This window comes from Mastigoproctus giganteus, chromosome 12 (assembly GCF_048544385.1).
Source record: "Mastigoproctus giganteus isolate SK-2022 chromosome 12, ASM4854438v1, whole genome shotgun sequence".
NCBI classification, from domain to species: Eukaryota; Metazoa; Arthropoda; class Arachnida; order Uropygi; family Thelyphonidae; genus Mastigoproctus; species Mastigoproctus giganteus.
In genome coordinates, this window is record NC_143586.1 from 60,328,706 (window position 1) to 60,350,952 (window position 22,247).

General features: G+C 37.9%; 1 protein-coding gene across 2 annotated transcripts in view; it reads right to left on the reverse strand.

Moving 5' to 3' along the window:
- LOC150077096 (papilin-like) overlaps nt 1–22,247 on the reverse strand; it is a 724,323-nt gene that overhangs the window by 303,626 nt on the left and 398,450 nt on the right. For both annotated transcript variants that reach the window (XM_090386252.1, XM_090386253.1), the window contains exon 17: nt 10,901–11,087. In XM_090386252.1, the coding sequence (XP_090242378.1) occupies nt 10,901–11,087 (187 nt within the window). The remainder of the gene's footprint in view (nt 1–10,900; nt 11,088–22,247) is intronic.

Below are 22,247 nucleotides of genomic sequence, written 5' to 3' on the forward strand. Positions count from 1 at the left end.
GTAGCAGCAGCGCAGACGAGTCTCACCACGAGATCCATTTCCGTCTCACCACGAGATCCATTTCCGTCTCCACAGGCGATTCATACACGATAGATTTGAGGGCCCCCCCACAGAAAGAAAGAAATCAAGGCTCGATAAATCAGGTGAGCGTGGGGGCCAGGCAACGGGTCCACCATGGCCAATCCATCGACATCCAAAACGCCTGTTCAAATGGTCACGAACACACCTTCCATAATGGGCAGGCGCCCCGTCATGTTGAAATCAAATGTTGCAGCTCACATTTGCTGGAACATCGTCAAGTAACCCTTGTAGAACTTGTTCAAGAAAGATCCGATATTTAGTGGAGTTCATGCAGGATGGTAACAGGTATGGGCCGACTAAGCAGTTACCGACCATACCTGCCCACACATTTATTGCGAAGCGATGTTGTGCTGCATGGGGGTGCACACCGTGTGGGTTGTCGTGAGCCCACACATGAGCATTGTGCTGATTGAATAATGCCTTCCCGAGTGAAATAAGCCTCATCCGTGAACAAAACATAGGCTGGAAAATTCAAATCTTGAACACTTTCTTGGAGAAACCACTGTGCAAAAGCCACAACTGCAGGATGATCTTGGGGGAGCAGTAACTGAACCCTTTGGAAATGAAAGGGGTGTAAGGAATTGTCGTGCCAGGCACGCTGTACACTGCAGGGAGACACTCCTAAGGCAGAGGCAATGGCACGTGTGCTGGTAGTAGGATTATTCTGGACGGCATTCAACACACTTTCTTCCATGGCGAGAGTTCGAGTCGAATGTGGTCTGCCCACGCTACTCCTGTTACCTCTAAATGACCCATAATTGCACAAATTTTGATGCACATGCACAAACAAACGGTGCATGTCTGTCTGGGAAGCGTTCTCCATAAATTTGTTGAGCGGCTCGTCCATTGCCCTCTGCTAATCCATACACTAGGTGCATGTCTGCCAGCTCACAGTTCGTATATCGATGCATGCTCTTCATGCGGTGACTACTGCTTGAATGAGTAAACCAGAAATTTTCCCTCTCGTGAACTGATGAATAGTGCCATGTACCGACTTACGGTGACGTTTCCGGTTATGGGTTCCTATGCGATTCACATTCCTTTAGATGTTACCTACCTCCCCTAAATGTTTGTACCAATATTTTTGAGACACCCTGTATAAATTAGTGGGTTTTATCATTAATATATTTAACTAGCCATAAAAGTCAGTGCTAAATTGTAAATTTCTGATTCTAAGATGCTATGATAATGTGAGTGTCTAAGTAACAGTAAATAAAAAAAAAGTCATCCCATAATATGTACAGTTAAGTTGAACCATGAAACCAGAAGGTTAGGAAAATAATTGATAAACTAAGTTATGAAAGATAAGACCTACAGAGAAGGATTAAAAGTAATCAAAATAAAGTTTGATTATATGTAGGTACAGTGGTGACACATAAGAAAATTATTCAAAGTTAGTAACCAATGTGTAAGAATAATAATACAGATAAGTATTAATGTAGTTGCTCAAGGAAAACTGGAAATGAGGCAAACTACTGTGCAGTCATGATTTCTTATCTTTGATAAACAGACTATTTTATTAATTAAAATTTATTGGAGTGTTTTTTTTTTTTGTTCAGAATCTTTAGTGAATTTATTACTTGCATTCATCTGGTACCATTGGCTATTTTGGATAAAACCACAAATGCTGAGGTTTATGTTGATGTCTTGGACAGTACTGCATTACCTGCATGGTAGCATCACAATGCAGCTAAAATTTAGGTAAAATTTTTTTCTTACTTAGGTGAGGAATTGACATAAAAATGACAGATCATGTAGGAGAAAATTTTTCCCCCACTGTACTCAATGTACTGATATAAGCACAATTTTCTTTTATATAAATCCATAGGTGTGTTATCAATATTGTGTATTATTATGCAGTTTATAAATATAATTTATATACATTACATAAAATAATTTTATAGCATAATATGTATATTCTGCTGTAGCAAATGGGAATAGTATTGCATATTATTGGACTCATTATGACAATAGTATTAAGGCATAGTGTTTTTAATCTAAGTTTCAACTATTACTAGAGCAGCAAAGCAAAGAGCTCAGAGTAGTGAGAATATTTTGGCTTGAGGGGTAACAATAACCACATTGTCCAATGAATATGAATGGCCTAACTACTCATGATTATGTAAAGGTTGCTGAATAACAATAAATATTTTGCAAGGGGGTGCTGTTATGGAGTTTAAACAGTTAAGTCACATAACTTTGTGTTGCAATTTATGCTGATAATTTATTAGTAATTAACTCTTAAAAAGCTCGATAAATATATAGATATGATAAAGGAAGTTAAGTTCTACTAGGGGTCATATTTTGTTTTATAAAAATGGTAACTATATACTGTAGATTGTAAGAGTTAAAATTTCATTTTGACAATTGGAATATTCTCAACGATTCATACCAATGGCTATCTATGCTAAAGCAGAGGGAGCTAATATTGTATTTTTGTGTGTCTTTAGTTCAACCTGTGGGCCATATTCAAAATGAGGAATTATTGCATGATATGAGGATATTTTCATACTTTGCTGGGATCAAACTTTTGTTTCCTTTGAGAGTGATTTTGTGAAGAAACAAATTTTTAAATATTTTCATAACATTCACCTGAAGTATTCGGGAACCATAACTAGTTGGTTCAAATATCATTGTTGCAGAAGGTAGAAGATTAGAGTGCCACCTGATTATTTAAACTGTCGCTGTACTGGTGTATTGCCTCATTTTTTTACAGTGAGAATGCTAAAATAAAAAGCCTTAAAATGGACCTCACTGAATCACACACCAAACAGGAGTCTCCTGAAGAATTTTAGAGTGTTGGCGATATGGAAATTTCACAGCTAGAAATTCACACGGATATTCCACTGATACTTCCAAATAGTAAAGCTAAAAGAGAATCAGGAACAACACTAGCTCTACATGAAGAAAACTTCAAAACTGATGCTTCAAAAAATGCAGAGATAACTAAGAAAAAGTGTGATGAAAAGGAAACCAAAACAGAAAAATGGACAACAGATGTAAGGGCAACTTGAAGAAACAAGTCACAGCTGATAAAATTCCTGGAAAGGAGAAACTTGATGACAGTGGGGAAGATAAGATTAGATTAGTGTAACATAAGATTAGTATAATATAAGTAACAGACAACTGGGAGGATGTTGTGTCTAGGGTAGAAACCTGGATAATGGATGGCAAACATAAGGATGACTTGAAGAATCAAGTCACAGCTAGCCCTTAGGGAGACAATAAGGAGAATAAGGTTAGTGTAAAGGAAAAATGTAGCAGCCTCTGTAGCCGAGTGGTTAAGAGCAGGAGTGCAGTAACACGTGCTCTGTGAGTAGACTGGGGTTCAAGCCCTTGACTGCTAAATACGGTTGATCTGCCAACCCACACTGGACCAGCTTAGCAGATTATGGTCCATTTCCCTCAACATGAATGGTTGAGGAGGTTCCCATCCTGTAGTGGGTTGATAATGGCTGTAGTTTAATTTTTTTTTTTTTTTTTTTTACTTTTAATGCAAAAACTGCATTACACTAAATTTAAATAATGGCGACTAGATGGATGTTGTGTCTGGGGTAGTGCTTGAGGACAATCCCCTTTCTGCTAGAGATCGTGCTTGTAATGAGTTAGATCACAAGTTGTTAACTTTTAGGCAGGGTACAAATCTAGAAATAACTAAACGGAATATTTTTGAAAATACTCCTCCTTCCAAGGAAAATGACCTGTACTGTCAAAAAATCAACACCAGATGGAAACTGTTTCATACATGTGAGGCGTTAGTGTCAGAGTGAGTACACCGGAATGTGGAAATGGATATGAAGTTCCTGCATGACAGTGAATTGGAAACTCCTTGAGTTGTTGGAGAACAATCCTTGCTGGAAGTTCAACATCTCCACTTGCAGGTTCAACTCACATAGTTGGTGCTGAACAAACATACCTTTGTACCTGACTTTTGAACTAGATGACAACAGTTTAGAATCACATAATATCATGGAACGAGCAGCACATGAAAATATAAACTGGGATTCTTGTGATCACACAGAGGTGAAGCAAGAAAAAACTGAAAGTATTTCTATGGTTAAAGATGGCCAAGTTTGTTTATGCTCTGTGATGAAGGTAAATGGAATGATCCAAAGTAGCATACAGCAATTTCTGTTTGAAAAAGGAAATGGAATAAGTCATAGGACTACAGCAGAAATCCTCTCAAGGTGTCGTGAAGTTCAGAACACAGCAATTGAAATGGGAGCACATAATGAAAGTCTTAAGGAAAAAGTGTCATGTTTGGAGCATGTGGGTGAGGATTATCAAGCTCAAATAAGGGAATTACAGAGATTGCAGACAGTGGAATAGGATGGTGGAACTGCTGGTTTATGAAAAAATAACATCTTATATAGTGATGCAGTCAATCTTGGCTTTGGGACAATACTATAAAAAAGAATCCCGAAACAAGTTCAGGGGACAATACTGTGGAAAATAATGATTAGTTGAGGAACAAAGGGATAAACTGTCATGTTCTTGTTATTAAGGCTAAGGATGGTTATCACCTTAAATAGGTAATGACGTTTAGAAAGCTGTCTGCAGAGCTTTTACAGGAATGCTAAAGTCTGTAAGAATACATAAAGTGAGGAAAATGGCAGAGAAAGGTATTGTTTTGAAGTTAGAAAATGAAGATGACATTAATAATATAAAACATAATAAAAGATTTCGGCAGCTTAGGGTTCTCTTTTTGAAACCAAGGAGACCAAGCTCAAAATTAATAATCTATGATGTACAAGAGGACATAAGTAAGAATGACTTCATGAATGACCTCTATGAAAGTAATTTAAGTTACACGAAGATGACAATGATGGAAATGGAAAGTGAAATTTTAATCTGCTTCAACAGCATTAATAAAGTTAAAACAGATAGAAATTGGGTAATGGAGATGTCAGAGTATGTCTACACTTACTTATTATGTAAAGGACGGATATATGTAGGAATGATGTCATGGAGAGTAAATCCATTTCATCTCATAACCATCGTTACAATTGTCACTCGTTCAGGCACGGAGAAATAGAGTGGGCTAGTAAATCAGAATGTCTTATAATGGGGGATTTTAACTTTCCAGATATTGACTGGAACTTGTGAATTGGTCACTCGCACACTAGTAAGACTTTTGTGGATTTATTGGATGATTGTTTTCTGCAGCAGCATGTACGAGAGGCAACCAGAGAGGGTAATACTCTTGATCTGGTTATCACCAGTGATCATTCGTGTATTAAGAATTTGCAGATAAAGGAACCACTAGGTGGCAGTGATCACAGTGTACTGATGTGGGATTTACTTAAAGATATAATTACTATCAGGGGTAAAGGAAAGCGTTTTTACTTCCGTAAAGGTGAGTACAGTGGTCTCAGACAGTTTTTAAATTCTGTACATTGGGATCAACTGACGACGTTACCAACAGTAAATTCTAAGTGGGGAGCATTCAAGGAATTAATCGTGGAAGCTACTAAAAGGTTCATACCTATTAAGAAATATTGTTCAAGGTTTAGGTCTAAATAGTTATCAAATGAACTAATGAGACTGGTGACAGAGAAGAAAAATGCATGGGATGCATATAAATTATCAAGCGACTCAGAAGCCTATGGCAGATATAAGCTAGTCTGTAATCAGGTCACAAAGGAGGTTAGGCAGGCGAAGGCAGATTACGAGAAATCCTTGGCAAAAGATGCTAAGAAAAACAGCAAGGATTTCTTTACTTATATAAACTCTAAAAGGAAGGGGATGAATCTGATTGGTCCACTTGACATCTATGGTTCAACTGTTGAAGATCCTGCTCAGATAGCAAACAAACTGAATGAGTATTTTGCATCTACATTCACACATGAGGAGTTATTAAGGTTTGGAAATGGCAGAAGGTTATCAAATTGTAGCAGGGTGCTTAATGAATTTGTAATAACTGAGAGCAAAGTGGAGGAGAAATTGTTGAAGTTAAACATAAGAAAGGCACCTGGGGTGTATGGGATCTATCCAGTTATACTAAAGGAGGCGGCAAAGCAACTAAGCAAACCCTTAGCCATAATTATGAGAGCATCCGTGGACTCAGGGGAGGTCCCCACGGACTGGAGATGTGCAAATGTATCCCCAATTCACAAAGTGGGATCGAAGGGTGACACGAGTAATTACAGACCAGTTAGTTTAACTTCTGTTCCAGATAAAATAATGGAGTCACTAGTTAAAGATGCATTGCAGGATCATCTAGACAAGACTGCAGCAATAATTCAGACACAGCATGGGTTTGTTAAGGGAAAGTCTTGTCTGACAAATTTGATAGGATATTATGATGTGGTTACAAAGGAACTGGATGCAAAAAATAATTTTGATATCATATATTTGGATTTCAGGAAAGCTTTTGACACTGTTGCGCATGGAAGACTATTGTACAAATTGGAGCAGAATGGTATTAAGGGTAAGTTGCTACAATGGATAAAAGGATGGTTGAGTGGAAGAAGACAGAGGGTGGTAATCAATGGGTGCTGCTCTTCTTGGACTAATGTTATTAGTGGAGTCCCACAGGGTTCAGTGTTGGGTCCACTGTTGTTTTGTATATTTATCAATGATATTGATGAAGGTATATCAGGCTTAGTGTCAAAGTTGGCAGATAATACAAATGTTGACAGGGTTGTTAATGACAGTAATGGCAGTGTACTACTGCAACAGGATCTAGAAAATTTGGGTAAATGTGCTAAGAAGTGGCAACTGAAGTTTAAACTTGACAAATGCAAAGTACTGCATATGGGTTAGTTAGTTATTTAGATTTTAGGAGCATTAGCAACTAAGGCCATATTGCTCCGGGATATGCGGTGGTAATTCCTTGACCTTTCCGCATCCTCCGTATTTGGTGGTGATGGGCTCGAACCCCGGTCTAATCAAGAAGCATGTGCTACGCACTGTTGCTCCTTCCCACCTGGCTACGGAGGCGCCATGCATATGGGTAGAAGTAGCCCCAGAGAAACGTACCAACTATGTGGTACTACACTTAAGGTGGTAGAAAATGAAAATGACCTGGGAGTAATTGTGCAGTCAGATATGAAGTTTTCTGAGCAATGCAGACAGGCTGCCAGGGCAGGTCATGGGGTTTTGTCAATGATATATAGGAATTTTGCTAGCAGGGAAAAGGATGTGATTGTCCCTCTGTATAAGGCAATGGACAGGCCATGCCTTGAGTACTGGGTACAGGTCTGGAGGCCTCATTTTAGGAAGGATGGAGATTTGCTTGAGCATGTACAGAGAAGGGCAACAAGATTGGTGAGGGGAATGAAGGGATCCTCTTACCAAGAGAGGCTTAAGTTCTGCAAATTGCAGTGGCTGGAGACTAGACACCTGCGAGGTGATCTGACTGAGGTGCATAAGGCCTTCAATGGGTTGAGCACGCTGAATTCTGATGGGATCCTTCCACTTGTTCAGATTATGAACCTAAGGGGGCATAAATTCAAATTAAGAAAAGACAGATGTATAATAGATGTGAGGAAATTTGCCTTTAGCCAGCGGGTGGTTAATTGCTGGAACAAACTTCCATCTGTCGTTGTGGAAGTTGATAGGTTGAATAAATTTAAGGAGGAACTGGACAGGCATTTGGAGGGAATTGTGTGATTTTTTTTTTTTTTGGCTGATGCTGTATAAGCTCATACACTTGCTTTCTTGCATCACATGCCACTACTACTACTACTACTACTACTACTACTTGTAGATGTCATGAATCAGTTTGCAGTCATTGGGCTAAGAGTGAATATTCATACCATACTTGTCCTAATATTTGAAAACTGCCCTCACGTGCAAATTGTATGTCAATCAGGAATAAGTCAGGCCACTCGATGCAATTAGAGATAAAAAGTGTCCGGAATATGAACAGGTGGGGAAACTTATAATTGAACAGACAGATTACTCTTTACATAATAATTTATCAATGGAATAAATTATTATGTAACAGTGGCTTAAAGTTGCTAAACAAGATCTATTTGGGTGTGGGAAATGAGCCCCAATTTTAAAGAGAGCAGCTGGAGATAGCAGTTAATAAAATAAAAAATAACAGATGTCCTGGTATGGTTTTGGTTGAAGGTGAGGTCATTAAAAAGAAGTTTTCATGTGATGCCAATGTATCTGGTTACTATATATAAAATGCCTGCTTGAGATATGGGATGTTACCAGATATTTGGAAAGGTGAATTGCTGAAATCAATTCTGAAATCGCCATTGAAGCCTCCAGGATTTGTGGCTTCATACCATCCAATAGCATTGCTGAGCAGATTGGGGAAAATCTATGAACGTATGTTAGTTGTCAGAGTAATGAGATATGTCTGTAACAATAGTGCCCTGTCAGATGCATAATATAGTTTCACTCAAGGCAAAGGAATGGATGATGTACTTAGGAAGCTAGTGACTGTAATGCAGTAATCACAGGCTAAATCAATAAAGATACTGTGTGCAAAATCAATAAAGATAACTGTCTAGGTATCTTTATTGATTTTGCAGGAGCATTTGATACAATAAACTGGCAAAGTGTTTTAGTGGTGTTACTTGAAGCTAAATGTGCCCCTAAGATTTATTCGGTAATCAGGGATTACTTCAACAGGAAAGTCAGTGTTAAGTCTCCTTCTGGGTCAGTTACTAGAACTGTTCATAGTGGAGGTCCACAAAAATCTGTATTTGGGCCTACAATGTGGAATCTTAGTCTTAATCTCAGTCATAGAGTGAAAAAAGCCAGTTAAAGTTCCTTGTGTCATCGATTTGATTTGAACCCAGGCCTTTTCCACCCAGTGTGGGGAGGACGGTGATGATACCATTGTGCTACCTGCACAGACTGACAGTATATACATATTTTTTTTTTTTTTTTTTATACAGTCAACCTCTTCACCATAATGCTCTTTCTTATAATTCTTATTAGTATTAGCAGAAAATGCAAGAAAGCAAGCTTATACAGCATCAGCCAAAAAAAAAAAAAAAAAAAAACACACTTCCCATATCACCTGTCCATCCGTCTAATAATTTCTACAGTTCTTCCATGAATTCATTTAAACTTCCAGAATAGAATAAATAGAAACTTGAATTTATTCTATCCTGCAATAATCAATTATCAATTTATGTCCCTTATGTTATCAGAAAAAGAGTAAGGCTGCTATCAGCATTTAATTCACTCAATCCATTTAAAGCCTTAAACACTTCAACCACATCTTATCACAGGTGCCTAAGCTCCAGATGCCGCAATTTACAGAATTGGAACCTTTTGTTACCCTCACTAATCTCACTGTTCTTCTCCAACAGATCTCAGTTCCTTCCTAAAATAAGGTCTCCAGAACTGTATGCAGTACTTAAAGTGTGATACCTATATCACCTGTTCCTTAATTGTGCAGTCTGATATGAAATTTGGATTGCACAATTAAGGATAGGTGTGTGCAGATGGGCTGCTGGGACAGTTCATGGGGTTTTGTCAATGATATACAGGAATTTTGCTAGCAGGGATAAGGAGGTGATTATCCCTTTTCATAAGGCCATGGTTAGGCTGCAGATCTGCTGGAATGGGTGCAGAGAAGGGCAACCAGATTGGTGGAGAGAACAAATGGATGCTCTTACCTAGAAAGGCTTCAGTTCTGTAAATTGCAGTGTCTCAAGACCAAGCACCTGTGGGGAGATCTGATCGAGGTGTTTAAAGCCTTGGATCGATTGAGTACACTGAATGTTAATGGTATTCTTCTACTTGCTAAGGAAAGATGGTTGCAGGATAGATAAGCGGAAGTTTGCCTTCGGCCAGCGGGTAGTTGATTGTTGGAACAAGCTTCCATCTGTTGTGGTTGTTGTGGAGGTGGATGTGTTGAATTAATTCAAGGAAAAACTAGACAAATTCTTGGAGGATATGGATGGATGAACTGGGTTTTATTTTTTTTTTTGGCTGGTGCTATATAAACTTGCTTTCTTGCATCATTTGCCATTACTACTACTATATTAGGTAAAAATAATTTTTTGCCTCCAGTTCCTTTGTTAATGCATCACAGCATCCAATCAAATTGGTTGTACAAAATCACACCTTAACAAATGCATGCTGTGACTGAAGTTTAACTGCATTCTTCTCTAGATGGTCCTGTATTATTTCTTTAACTAGTGATTTCCATTATTTTTCCTGAAACAGAAGTTAAGCTAACAGTCTGTAATTACCCCTGTCACCCTTTGATCCTCCTTTGTGAATCAGGGATACATTTGTACATCTCTATTCCATAGGGTCCTCCCCTAATTAGGAAACAAGAGGAAAAATCATTGCATTTATATAATAATTAGTGTTTGTGGAGAGGGTAGGTTGGAACTAATAGGCAACCATAAAATTTCAAACAAACTGAAAAATAATAAAACTGAGGGGGGAGGAGATCAAATGAATGAAATCAAAGAAAAACGTAGAACTAGAAAGAGAAACAAAAAATAAAAAAATATATATGAAATCAAAAAAATCGACGTTACTATATTGGTTCATATGTCACTGTTTATATAATTTTTAATGGTTGCCATTTTGAGCAGATCAAAATGACAAAAGTTAAAACATTGGTGAGGACTACTTTCCTGATGGCAAAATTAAAATTATACAATTATATAATCAACAGAAAGGGAGAAAGGTAAGTATGGAGGGGAGTGGTTGAGAAATGAAAAATAATATCATGGTTGAGAAATGAAAAATAATCATACCGTGGTTGAGAAATAAAAAATAATAATATTATGAGTTGGGAAGTGTGAACAAGAAAAAAAAATTTTAAATCAAGAATTCCAGACATATTTATGGATAATTATGCTAGTTTCCTTAATAGCAAGAGAATTACTTAAAAGGGCCAAGGGAAGGTGTTTCACCATCAGCACAGCAACCAAATTCTGTAGTTTCACATGTTTCTTCAGGTGAAATTTCAAGTTTTGGACATCCTTCAAAGTTGGGACCAATTGGAGCAGTTACCCCATCTGGACAACAACCATGTTTAGAATCTTTGCATCCCCCAACCATCATGATCTCATCTAAAGTAAAAAAAAAATAATAATAATAATAATAATTAATTAAACTTATTGCACTTATTAAACTCAACATATTAAGTGTGTGTGTGTGTGTGTGTGTGTGTGTGTGTGTGTGTGTGTGTGTGTGTGTGTGTGTGTGTGTGTGTGTGTGTGTGTGTGTGTGTGTGTGTGTGATAGAATAATTAAACAAAAGAATAAAGAGTACAAATAAGTAAAATAATTATAAATGATATAATATATACACAATACATAGACACCGAAAATAAATAACTTTGTTGTAATAGAAGTTTTAACTATGATACACTGGTGCGCAAAACTTAAGGACCAATACTATTTCTAAAGGTTACAACCACAAAATCTTTACTTAAGGTACTCTTTATTTATGAGAGTAGATTCAGTCTCAGCAGCGATTCTGGATGTCAGCTAATCTGGCGAGAGGTTGGCACATGGTCAACCTGCAAACATCACTGAAAGGTATTGATATGGCGGTCGAGATGTTCTCGTCTGGAGAGACGCTATCTTGGATGGACGTATACAACTCCAGATACTGGCAGGCAGTACTGCAAATGGTGCATGCTACTGTACTGAGCTAATCCTTCCCCGTGTGCATCTTCCAAGGTGCCCAATGGCCCCCGAGTTCATGTTTATGGATGATAATGCCACACCCCCATTGCACTGCAGCTGTTGATATGCTTTTGGAAAGTGAGGACACTGTTTGTATGGATTGGCCTGCCCATTCTACCGATCTAAATCCCATCGAACACATATGGGATGCTCTGGGGAGATGCCTAAAGGCACGTCCACACCCACCAAAAAATGTTCACCTGGCTGAAGATGGTGCTGACAGAGGAATGGACGATGTCACTGCAAGAACTTATCAAAACATTAGTGCTATGTTGCCATTTTTGAATAAAGTCCCTCTGTACCGTTTTGTTTCCGTTGTTGTGTTGGTGTTGTTTCCTTCATCATTTCTGTACCTCACGAGGTTCCTTTGGTATGCTTTTCCCATATCCAGGCCACTCCATGAGAGGCTACAGGTGAAAACCTGACTGATCCTTAAATTTTGCACACCAGTGTATAATTTATATATAATTATAGAATTGGTATTAGTAACAAGATGCAAGGAAGCACATCTTATACAACACAAGAAAAAAAAATAATAAAAAACTCACATCATTGCCCGTCCTTTCTAGCAGTTTTCCAATCATTCTTTAAATTTGATCAAATTACCTACTTTTACAGTCAGCAACCCTCAATATCCACTATCTGCTGTCCACTATATTAACACCATTATTTCATTACTCTTCATTGGTTCTCATATCCTGTGATTGTGATGCCACTTATACCGTTATGTATTTTCACAGTTTAAACAAACTTTCATGTGGAATTTTCCAAAAAATTAAGTGTTAAGTTATATTTACTATTTGCATATATGTTACTTGCTACTGCTCAGCAGCACCAGTCTATCAGGAACACTTCTACTGAGAGAATTTCAAACTCTAGTTCAGCACTGACTTTGTGTTTTATTTCTTTATTTTTTAATAAACTCAGTGCTCATGTCTTCAAAGTCATATGAAAAAGCTAAAAGCCCAAGAAGTGAACAGGGAATACTGTCCACAATGGTTAGAAAAATTGTATCTGAGAGGATGGGGGGGGGGGGGGGAAATCCATAAAGATGTGCAAAATTAGCAAGTGCCTGGGAGAATTAAATTCTTTAAAACAAGAGAAAATATTTTTACAAAAATGAGAAATTATTTTAAATTCAGATTCATGATCACCAAGCTAAGGAAGAAATTGTGAATTGCACTTTAATAAGATAGAACGCATGGACAAATTCAATGGAAAAGTTTGGTGAAACTCAAGCAGTTGCTCTTGACATTTCTAAGGCTTTTGATTGTGTTTGGCATAAAGGTTTTCTTAACAAGCTTTCACATTATGGACTGCCAACTGTTTTCTGCAATTGAGTATCCAGTTTTCTCTCTGACCACATAGCCATCTACCATCACTCTCTGCATGTGATGGTAGATGGCTATCATCTAACTTCTCCACTAATGCTAGTGCTGCCCAAGATTGTTTCTTCTCCCCTCTTTTCCTCTTGTATATCAATGACCTTCTTCCACTGACTGTAAATCATATACATAGTTTTGCTGAAGATAACACATTGCATTCTACATTCCAGTTTGAGAAACCCTGCCCTACACAACCTTGCCCTTCAACTTCTCAAATCTCCACACCAATTCCTTAAATTCTGATCTCCAGTGGGGCAAAGATAGCTTAGTTGATTTCAATCCTTCTAAAACTCAGTCCTGTCCTATATTTAACAAAAAAGGCTGCTTCTAAGCTTATCTTCGACGATGCTCAGATTTCTAGAAAAGATCACATATCTTTATTAAGAATTACCCTGACTTCTGATCTCCCTTGGCATAAGCACCTCACAAATATTGCTTCCTTTGTATCTAAAAAACTGGGTTTTTCTCTTTTGCTCGAGGCATTATTTTTAATTCCAAACAGCTGTTCACTCTGTACAAATTGCAAATCTGCTCTACCATGGTAGAGCATATTTGTGATTTGTACAGCTCTCACATCTGTGGTGGTACCCTCAAAAGTATTCTCAGGCTTCTATATTCAATTGAAAAAAGGGCAATCAGGTTAAATAATAACCTGTCTTTTACAATGTCTCTCCACTCTCTATCTCACAGATGTTCTGCTTTTGCTGCATGTCTTTTTTTAATAAATACTTCCATGGACACTGTTCTTCTGAACTGGTATCTGTAATTCCTCCTCTGTCTTCCAAACCTGTATGAGTCCCAACCAGTCAACATCAAATTTCTGTCCAAATTCAAACTCGCAGAACCAACTTTACTTCTTCCTAATATATCCCTTCAACCTCAGCTTTCTGAAGTAACCTCACTTCACACGTATTTCCTGAAGATTACAATGTACAGAAATTCAAATCTAATGTCAACAAGTATCTTTCCAACCTTCAACCTATGTATGGTATTTAAGTACTGTAGGTTCTAATTCCTTTCATATTTGGGGTTTTAATATAAAAAAAGAAAAAGAAATGAATACTCTGCTCTAGGATATCATGACTCAACTGGAAATGGCCATAAGCGATTCCCACATAGGTAATGAGCTCATCACTTCCACAGCCTATGGCATGTATTCAGAGGTCAATCTAGTTGATAATCATACAAATGATGGTTCTTTTGTTTGCTTCCAATATAATTAGTGTACTTACTTCAAACTATCACTTAGTGCATTACTAGAAGAATTTGAGAGTCACTAAAGAAGAATCAAATGCTTTTCCTAGAGATAACTGTAACTGTATGCTTCTCAGGGGCTCAAGATTCTGTTAATCTCCCAAGTAATACATAACCAGTTTGGATCCAAGAACAAAATAATCAAGAGCATAGTGATCCAGTTCTACGGGATTTAGGCTTATTGGGAGATTACACTGTCTGGAAAATGGGTAACATTTTTTGTAACAAGCATAGGTAGACTAGAACCAGGGTTTGATTTGGTTTGTTTTGTATTTTATTGGCACATTAGCAACTATAGCTATAATGTGCTAAAACCAGGTCATATATAAAAAATTTAAGCTTTCAGTAACATTATAAATTTGATCACCATGTTAAGGTATATAATGACATAGGTGTAATTGTTATAAAAGATATATAAATAAATAAATAAATAACAATAAAAGGTAAATTTTAAATACGTGTAAAAAGGTTTACTGATTTTAAATAGCTAAAAATAGCAGACACATGGTCATTGTCGGATAAAATCTTACTAAGAGTATAAGGCTCAGCCAGATGACTAAAAGTGGAAAAATATAGATCACATTGATGCCTAAAACATGGACACTTGGTTAAAATGTGATGAATAGTTAAAATGGTGCCACAGTCCTCGCACATTGGAGAATTGGAGAGTCATCTGCCCACAGCAGAAATGCATGAGTAAGATGACTGTGTCCTATGCGGAGGCAAGCTATAACAACTTCCTCTCTGCAGTTCTTGCACAGACTAGACTCCCAGTGTCGGCTTATAGGCTTTATCTGATAGAGCTTGTTTGGGACTTGCTCATGCCAAGACTGTTGCCATTGGGAGAGCAATTTAGCGTGCATTAGTTGCCTGTGGTCTGTATAGGGGACTAACAGGTAATAAGTGTTGTGGGATTCTGGTGATCTGGCCGAAGCATCCAGAACCAGGGTGTGTCTGCTTGGAGCAACAATTAACCATGGCAACCAACAGATTGTCAAATTTTCACGTGGGGACAAATGATATTAAATGCACATAAAGTGATGATTTGTTGTAAAAATAAATGCTGAAAAAAATGCCAAAGCAAAGTTCAAAATGTGTATGTGTCTGCTATTCTGCCCAAACATGACTGGTTGTTGTTGTTATTTGGTTTGTAGGAGCATTAGCAACTAAGGCCATATTGCTCGAGGGATATGCGGTGGTCATTCCCTGGCCTTTCCGAATCCTCTGTATTTGGTGGTCATGGGCTCGAACCCCGGTCTAATCAAGTGTGTGCTATGCACTGCTGCTCCTGCCCACCTGGCTACGGAGGAGACGAGACATGACTGGAGGGACTATATGTTGAAAGCCTTACAGATTAACTCAAGTCTTGAAGGACTCTGCAAGACTTTTTGTGGTTAATTTTTATCAGCCTGACCCACAATTGTAGGTAAAGGGAATTGCTTTTGTAGAGTTGGTTTACACTTGAACGAGAATGTAAGAGATTTTGTCAATATCATTTAGGATACCTTAAGGGTTGAGGGAAACTGCTGGTTGGGAACTGGGCCAAGGGGTAATACATATTTCTGTTTATCTGATGATATGTGTAAAAGTAATTAGCATTAGCATTTGTTGAGGCATACGATGCAAGAGAGCAAGCTTATACAGCATCAGCCAAAAAAAAAAAAAAAAAAACCCTCCCCATTTCACCCATCTGGTCACTCCAAATGTTTGTCTAGTTCAGCCTTAAATTTATTTAAGCTATCAAATTCGACAACAACAACAGATGGAAGACTGTTCCAGCAATCAACTACCTGCTGGCTAAAGGCAAACTTCCACACATCTATTCTACAACTATCTTTCCTCAATTTGAATCTATGCCCCCTCAGGTTTTTATTCGGAGCAAGCAGAAGTATCCCACCAGCATTGAGCCTGCTCAAACCATAAAAGGATTTATACACCTTATTTTCCAAAAACAGAAGATAAACTAATAGGTCTATAATTATATTCACCCTTTGAACCCCCTTTGTGAATTGGAGATACATTTGCAAATCTAAAGTCCACGGGGACCTCCCCTGACTCTAGGGATGCTCTCATAATTATGGCTAAGGGTTTGCTTACTTCCCTTGCTGTCTCCTTCATTATAACTGGATAAATTGCATCTGCCCAGGAGCCTTTTTTATGTTTAACTTCAACAATTTCTCCTCCACTTTGCTCTCAGTTATTACAAAATCCCTTAGCTCCCTGTTAAAGTCTGAAAAACTTCTGGCATTCCCCTCCTTGAATAATTCCTCATGTGTGAATGTACATGCAAAATACTCGTTCAGTTTATCAGCTACTTGAGCAGGATCATCAATAGTTGAACCATGTATGTTTAGTGGACCAATCTGATTCATCCCTTCCTTCTAGAGTTTACATAAGTAAAAAACTCTTTGTTGTTTTTATTTGCATCCTATGCCAAGGATTTCTCATAATCTGTCATCACCTGCCTAACTTCCTTTGTGACTTGATTACAGGACTAGCTTATATCTGCCATAGGCTTCTGTGTCACCTGATAATTTATATGCATTCCATACATTTTTCTTGTCTGCCACAAGTCTCATTAATTCATCCGCATCCATTCAGGCCTGAACCTTGAACAGTATTTCTTAGCTGGTATGAAAAACCTAGTAGCCTCCAAGATTAAGTCCCTAAAGTCTTCCCATTTAGAATTCACCATTGCTAACATCATCAGTTGATCCCACTGTAGAGAATTTAAAAACTGTCCGAGACCACTGTAGTCACCTTTACGAAAACAAAATCCCTTCCCTTTACCCTTGATGGTAGTTACATCTTTAAGTAAATCTCACATCAGTACACTGTGATCACTGTCACCTAGTGATTCCTTTATCTGCAAATTCTTAATGCATGAATAATCAGTGCTGATAATCAGATCAAGAGTATTACTACCACTGGTTGTCCCTCGAACATGTTGCTGTAGAAAACAATCCTTCAATAAATCCACAAAAGTCTTGTTAGCTTGCGAGTGACCAACCCATAAGTTCCAGTCAATATCTGGAAAGTTAAAATCCCCCATTACAAGACATTCTGATTTACCAGCCCATTCTATTTCTCTGAACAACTGTTCATTGTACTCATCAGAATCATTAGGCCTCTAATATACTCCTACTCTCATTTTCCCTTTCCCAGTGTTTATGTCACACCAAACAGACTCAACATTGCATTGTCCACCCATGTCAACTGGATGCACTTAATTAGATTTTATGTGTTGCTTAACTAACAGCATAACCCCTCCTACCCTGCCTGTCCTTTCTGTACACATTGTACTCCCCAAATTCCAATTCTGCACTGCTTATATTTGTGTGACATCATGTCTCTGATATCCCAACAATATCTGCCTTTGATGTCTTGATCAGCATTTCAAATTCATCAATTTTATTTACTATACTTCTAGCATTAGTGTCATGCAAGTATACATGAACTAGTTCTTACTCTTAGTTACCCAAATACAGCCCATGTATTTACTTGGTCCATGTTGACTCCCGGCAGCTCTTTAAGTCTCCAGCAACCTGCTCTCTAGGCTGCTGCTCATTACAACAGAAGCAGTGCAAGAATCACCTTTGTCTCTGCCTGCAGCTACTGTTAATCTTTTAGTCAATGAATCCCTCCACTCTAGTAGTTTTCCAACCCACATAACTCCACCTTGACAGCATCAGCAAATATTCTTACACCCTTTCTATTTAAGTGTATCTCATTAGAAGCAGTCTCTCCTGTTAGCAAGCACAGACCATGCTGAAAAAAATTCTATCCCGTGAGTCTTGCACAATCTCTTCAGGGCCGAATTGATTGACAAGGCTCTCATCATATACTCCCTTCTATCATGTCTGGGCAGAATTGCAGACACTTTCAAATTTAACGTTTAACCCTAACTTGTGACTTTTTTTTTTTTTTTCCAGCATTGACGTGTACTTGTTAAGTAAATGTGCAAATCTCTTATTCTTAAGGTCATTAGTGCCAACATGTATAACAATATCACCTTTTGTGCCCTTAAAAGATGATATCTACCCTACAACTTCATCAACTTTTGCCCCGGGCAGACATACCCTGGTTCTGTTCCACCTATCATACTTTGTAATGCCTGCAACTATAATGCCTGCACTGATCTCAGTGGTTCATGTTTGTGTGGCAACATCCAATACTGGCAAGAAGTTCTAAGGGTAGTGAAGTGTCAAATCAGTGGGAACCTAATGCTAGTGAAAAAACCTTAAACTTTAAGGGTTGTTAACTATAAGAGAACATAGAGTCATAACTATGCTTGCATTAATTTCAGGAGTGTTTCTGCATTCCTTATATCCGTGTGACACCATGTCTCTGATATTCCAACAATATCCACTAATGGAAACATGGTACCATCCCAAAACAGGGGATGATGAGTTTCATTATTGTATGTACAATGTACTTAGGAAAGACAGGGAAAATAGAAGGGGTAGTGGGATCATGCTTCTCATCAAAAGTAGCATGAGCACCACAAATGCTTTGCAGATTTAGGATTTACACAAATTTGTATAGAATCTGTGTGGTGTGAGTTAGTTGGAAGCAAAGGTATAATGAGAGCAAGTAATCTACAGAGCAGAAGACTAGAAGGTTATGACAAGAGCCTCTACAGACAAATAGAATGGACACATAGAATAGACAGGCATGTGTGAATGTCTTATTATGGATGACTTCAATTTACCCCTAATTGAATGGAGCCAGTGAGAGGCTAGTGGAATTATATCTCGCCTAAAGGAAAGCATCGAGCTTCTTGAAAGGGTGTCCAATGCTGTGCAATGTGCCTGGTGAGATTAGCAAAGGGATGTCCATAAGAGGAATGACTTTGAATATGTGGACTGAAAGTTTGGTAACTAACACCTTAAAAGAGAATTAACTGAGGTGAATAACACTCTGAGGGGAGAAGGTAAAGTGAATTAGGATGAAATGAGAACTAGGGGGCATAAATTCAAATTACAAGGAAAGAGGTTTAGAGTGGGTTGCAGGAAGTTTTCTTTTATCTAGTGAGTTGTTGATTATTGGAATAAGTTGGCTCTGTGGGTGGGTTGAGGCCCACAGCTTGGGAAAATCGAAGGTCAACTGGATAGATAACTATGCAAGGAAGATGTCAAATAGGTGGTTTTTTGATTTTATTTTAAGATTAATTTATTTATTATTTGCATTTTATGTTATTATTTATTTATTTTCATTTTATGATTAATTTATTTATTATTTTCATTTTATGTTATTATTTATTTATTATTTGTATTTTATTTTTTTTATTTATTTTTTTGCTGGTCCAGCAAAACCCTTGGGCTTTCTTGCATCATATAGCTAATGCTAATACAAAATCTGATTCGTAGATAAGATCACATATCTTTATGGGAGAGGGTATCCTTGTCATCAAACTGATCTTGACAAAAGAAAGGTACATCACAAATATCGTTGCCTCTATATTGAAACTAAGCTTTCTCTTTTATGCTTAGCACTTTTTTTCTAGATAGCTGCTAATTCTGTACAAATTCTCAAATTTGCCCTATTGTGGAATATTGTTGCCATGTATGGGAAAGTGCACTTTCCCATATAATTCCCCCATATATATGGGGGAAGCACTTTCCCATATATGGCAACAACTTTCCCATGCTTCCCCCACATATGAGGGGAAGCATTCCATATCTAAAAAATGATAAGATAGGGATCATACCACTAAGATGATCCCTATCGTACCAACTTACACCACTCTCTGTCACAGATATTCAGTTTCTCACTGAATGTCTTGTATAAATTTGTCTTCCAAACTAATTTGGACACAGACAACAAGTCAACACCTATTCACAACTGAGCTCCACACTTACTGTACTAATCTGCCATGTTGTTGTTGTTTTTTTTAATGGTACATCAACATCTTTGGTCATATTGCATCAGTGTATAATATTGGCATAAATGTTCATGTAAATAGGCTGACTATATGTTGCATACACTGAAAATTTTGGTATAACTTGTGGGCACAGGGAGTGATACAGCCCCAACTGAAGAGACCTTTAAGAATTTTAAAACTAGACTTCTCCAAATGAGTAACAGGCAGCAACTAGCTTTTCATTTGTCTTCATTTATTACGTCTACTTCTGTTATTTGGGAACTATCTTCTGTTTTGCATTTCTTTTTTCCCAAAAGTTACCATTTATCATTAACAAAATTTAAAGTCACACATCATGAAATATTGTCATCATGTGTGTGTGTGTGTTGATATTAGCATTAGTAGTGGGTTTGGTTTTTGGTTGTTTTTTTTTAGGAGCATTAGCAACTAAGGCCATATTGCTCCGGGATATGCGGTGGTCATTCCCTGACCTTTCCGCATCCTCCGTATTTGGTGGTGACGGGCTCGAACCCAGGTCTAATCAAAAAGCGTGTGATACGCACTGCTGCTCCTTCCCACCTGGCTACGGAGGCGCCCATTAGTAGTGGCAATGATATTAAGTACACATGCCTTGTACAACTGGAAAATCACCTCTTCATCTTGGCTGACAAAATTCCTGTATATCACTGACAAAACCCCAAGAGCTGTCCTGACAACCTGCCTGCACTGCTTAAACTTCATATCTGACTGCATAATTACCTACAAATTGTTTTCATAAACCATTAAAACAACTGCTCTTTGTGGACTAATGCTATTAGTAGTCTCCCAGGGTTCAATGTTGGGCCCATTGTTGTTTTCTGTATTTATCAATGATATTAATGAAAGTATATCAGGGTTAGTGTCTAAGTTTGCAGACAATATGAAGGTTGGCAGGGTTGTTAGTAACAGTAACAAAAGTACACTACTGCAAAAGGATCTGTAAAAGTTGAGAAGATGGGCTGAGAGGTGGCAACTGAAATTTAACATTGAAAAATGTAAAAGTACTGCATATGGGTAGCAGTAACCCCAGAGAAATGTACCAACTGGGTGGTACTACACTCAGGGTAGTGGAGAATGAAAAGGACCTGGGGGTAATTACACAGTCAGATATGAAGTTTTCTAAGAGTGCAGATAGGCTGCAAGAGTAGCTCATGGTATCTTGTCAATGCTAGCAAGCATAAGAAGGTGATTGTCCCCTTGTATAAGGCAATGGTCAGGCCACAGCTTGAGTACTGCATACAGGTCTGGAGGCCTCATTTTAGGAAGGATGTAGAGCTGCTGGAATGAGTACAGAGAAACAGCAATGAGATTGGTGAGTGGAAGAAAGGGTTTCTGTTACCAAGAAAGGCTTAAGTTCTGCAAATTTCAGCAACCTTATACACCTCAATTAGATCACCTGCGAGGTGATCTAATTGAGGTGTATAAGGCCTTGAATGGTTTGAGCAAGCTGAATGCTGATGGGCTTCTTCCTCTTGCTTAGATTACTCACCTGATTACTTAAATTGAGGAAAGAAAATTGTAGAATATATGTGCAGAAATTTGTCTTTAGCCAGTGGGCAGTTGATAGTTGGAACAAACTTCCATCTGTTGTAGTGGAGGTCAACAACTTAAAATAAGTTCAAGGCAGAACTAGACAAACATTTGGAGTGAATGGATGGGTGAAATTGGAAGGTTCCCCCCCCACTGATGCTATATAAGCTTGCTTTCTTGCATCGTATGCCTCTACTGATACTACTGCTAATAGTATCCAATCAGATTAGTTAGACAAGACTGCCCTTTAACAAATCCATATTATGACTGTAGTGAAATTACATTCTTGTCTAGGCAGTCCTATTTACTTCTTTAACCAGTGACACCATTATTTTCGCTGGACCCAAAGTCAGTGATATATATATATATATATATTACTGACAGGAAATTGCATTTTCATTTGGGTCTGACAACTGCCAAAACTAAGAAATGAAGTGAAATGTTTAATTGAGAGAATGGCCAAAGTGT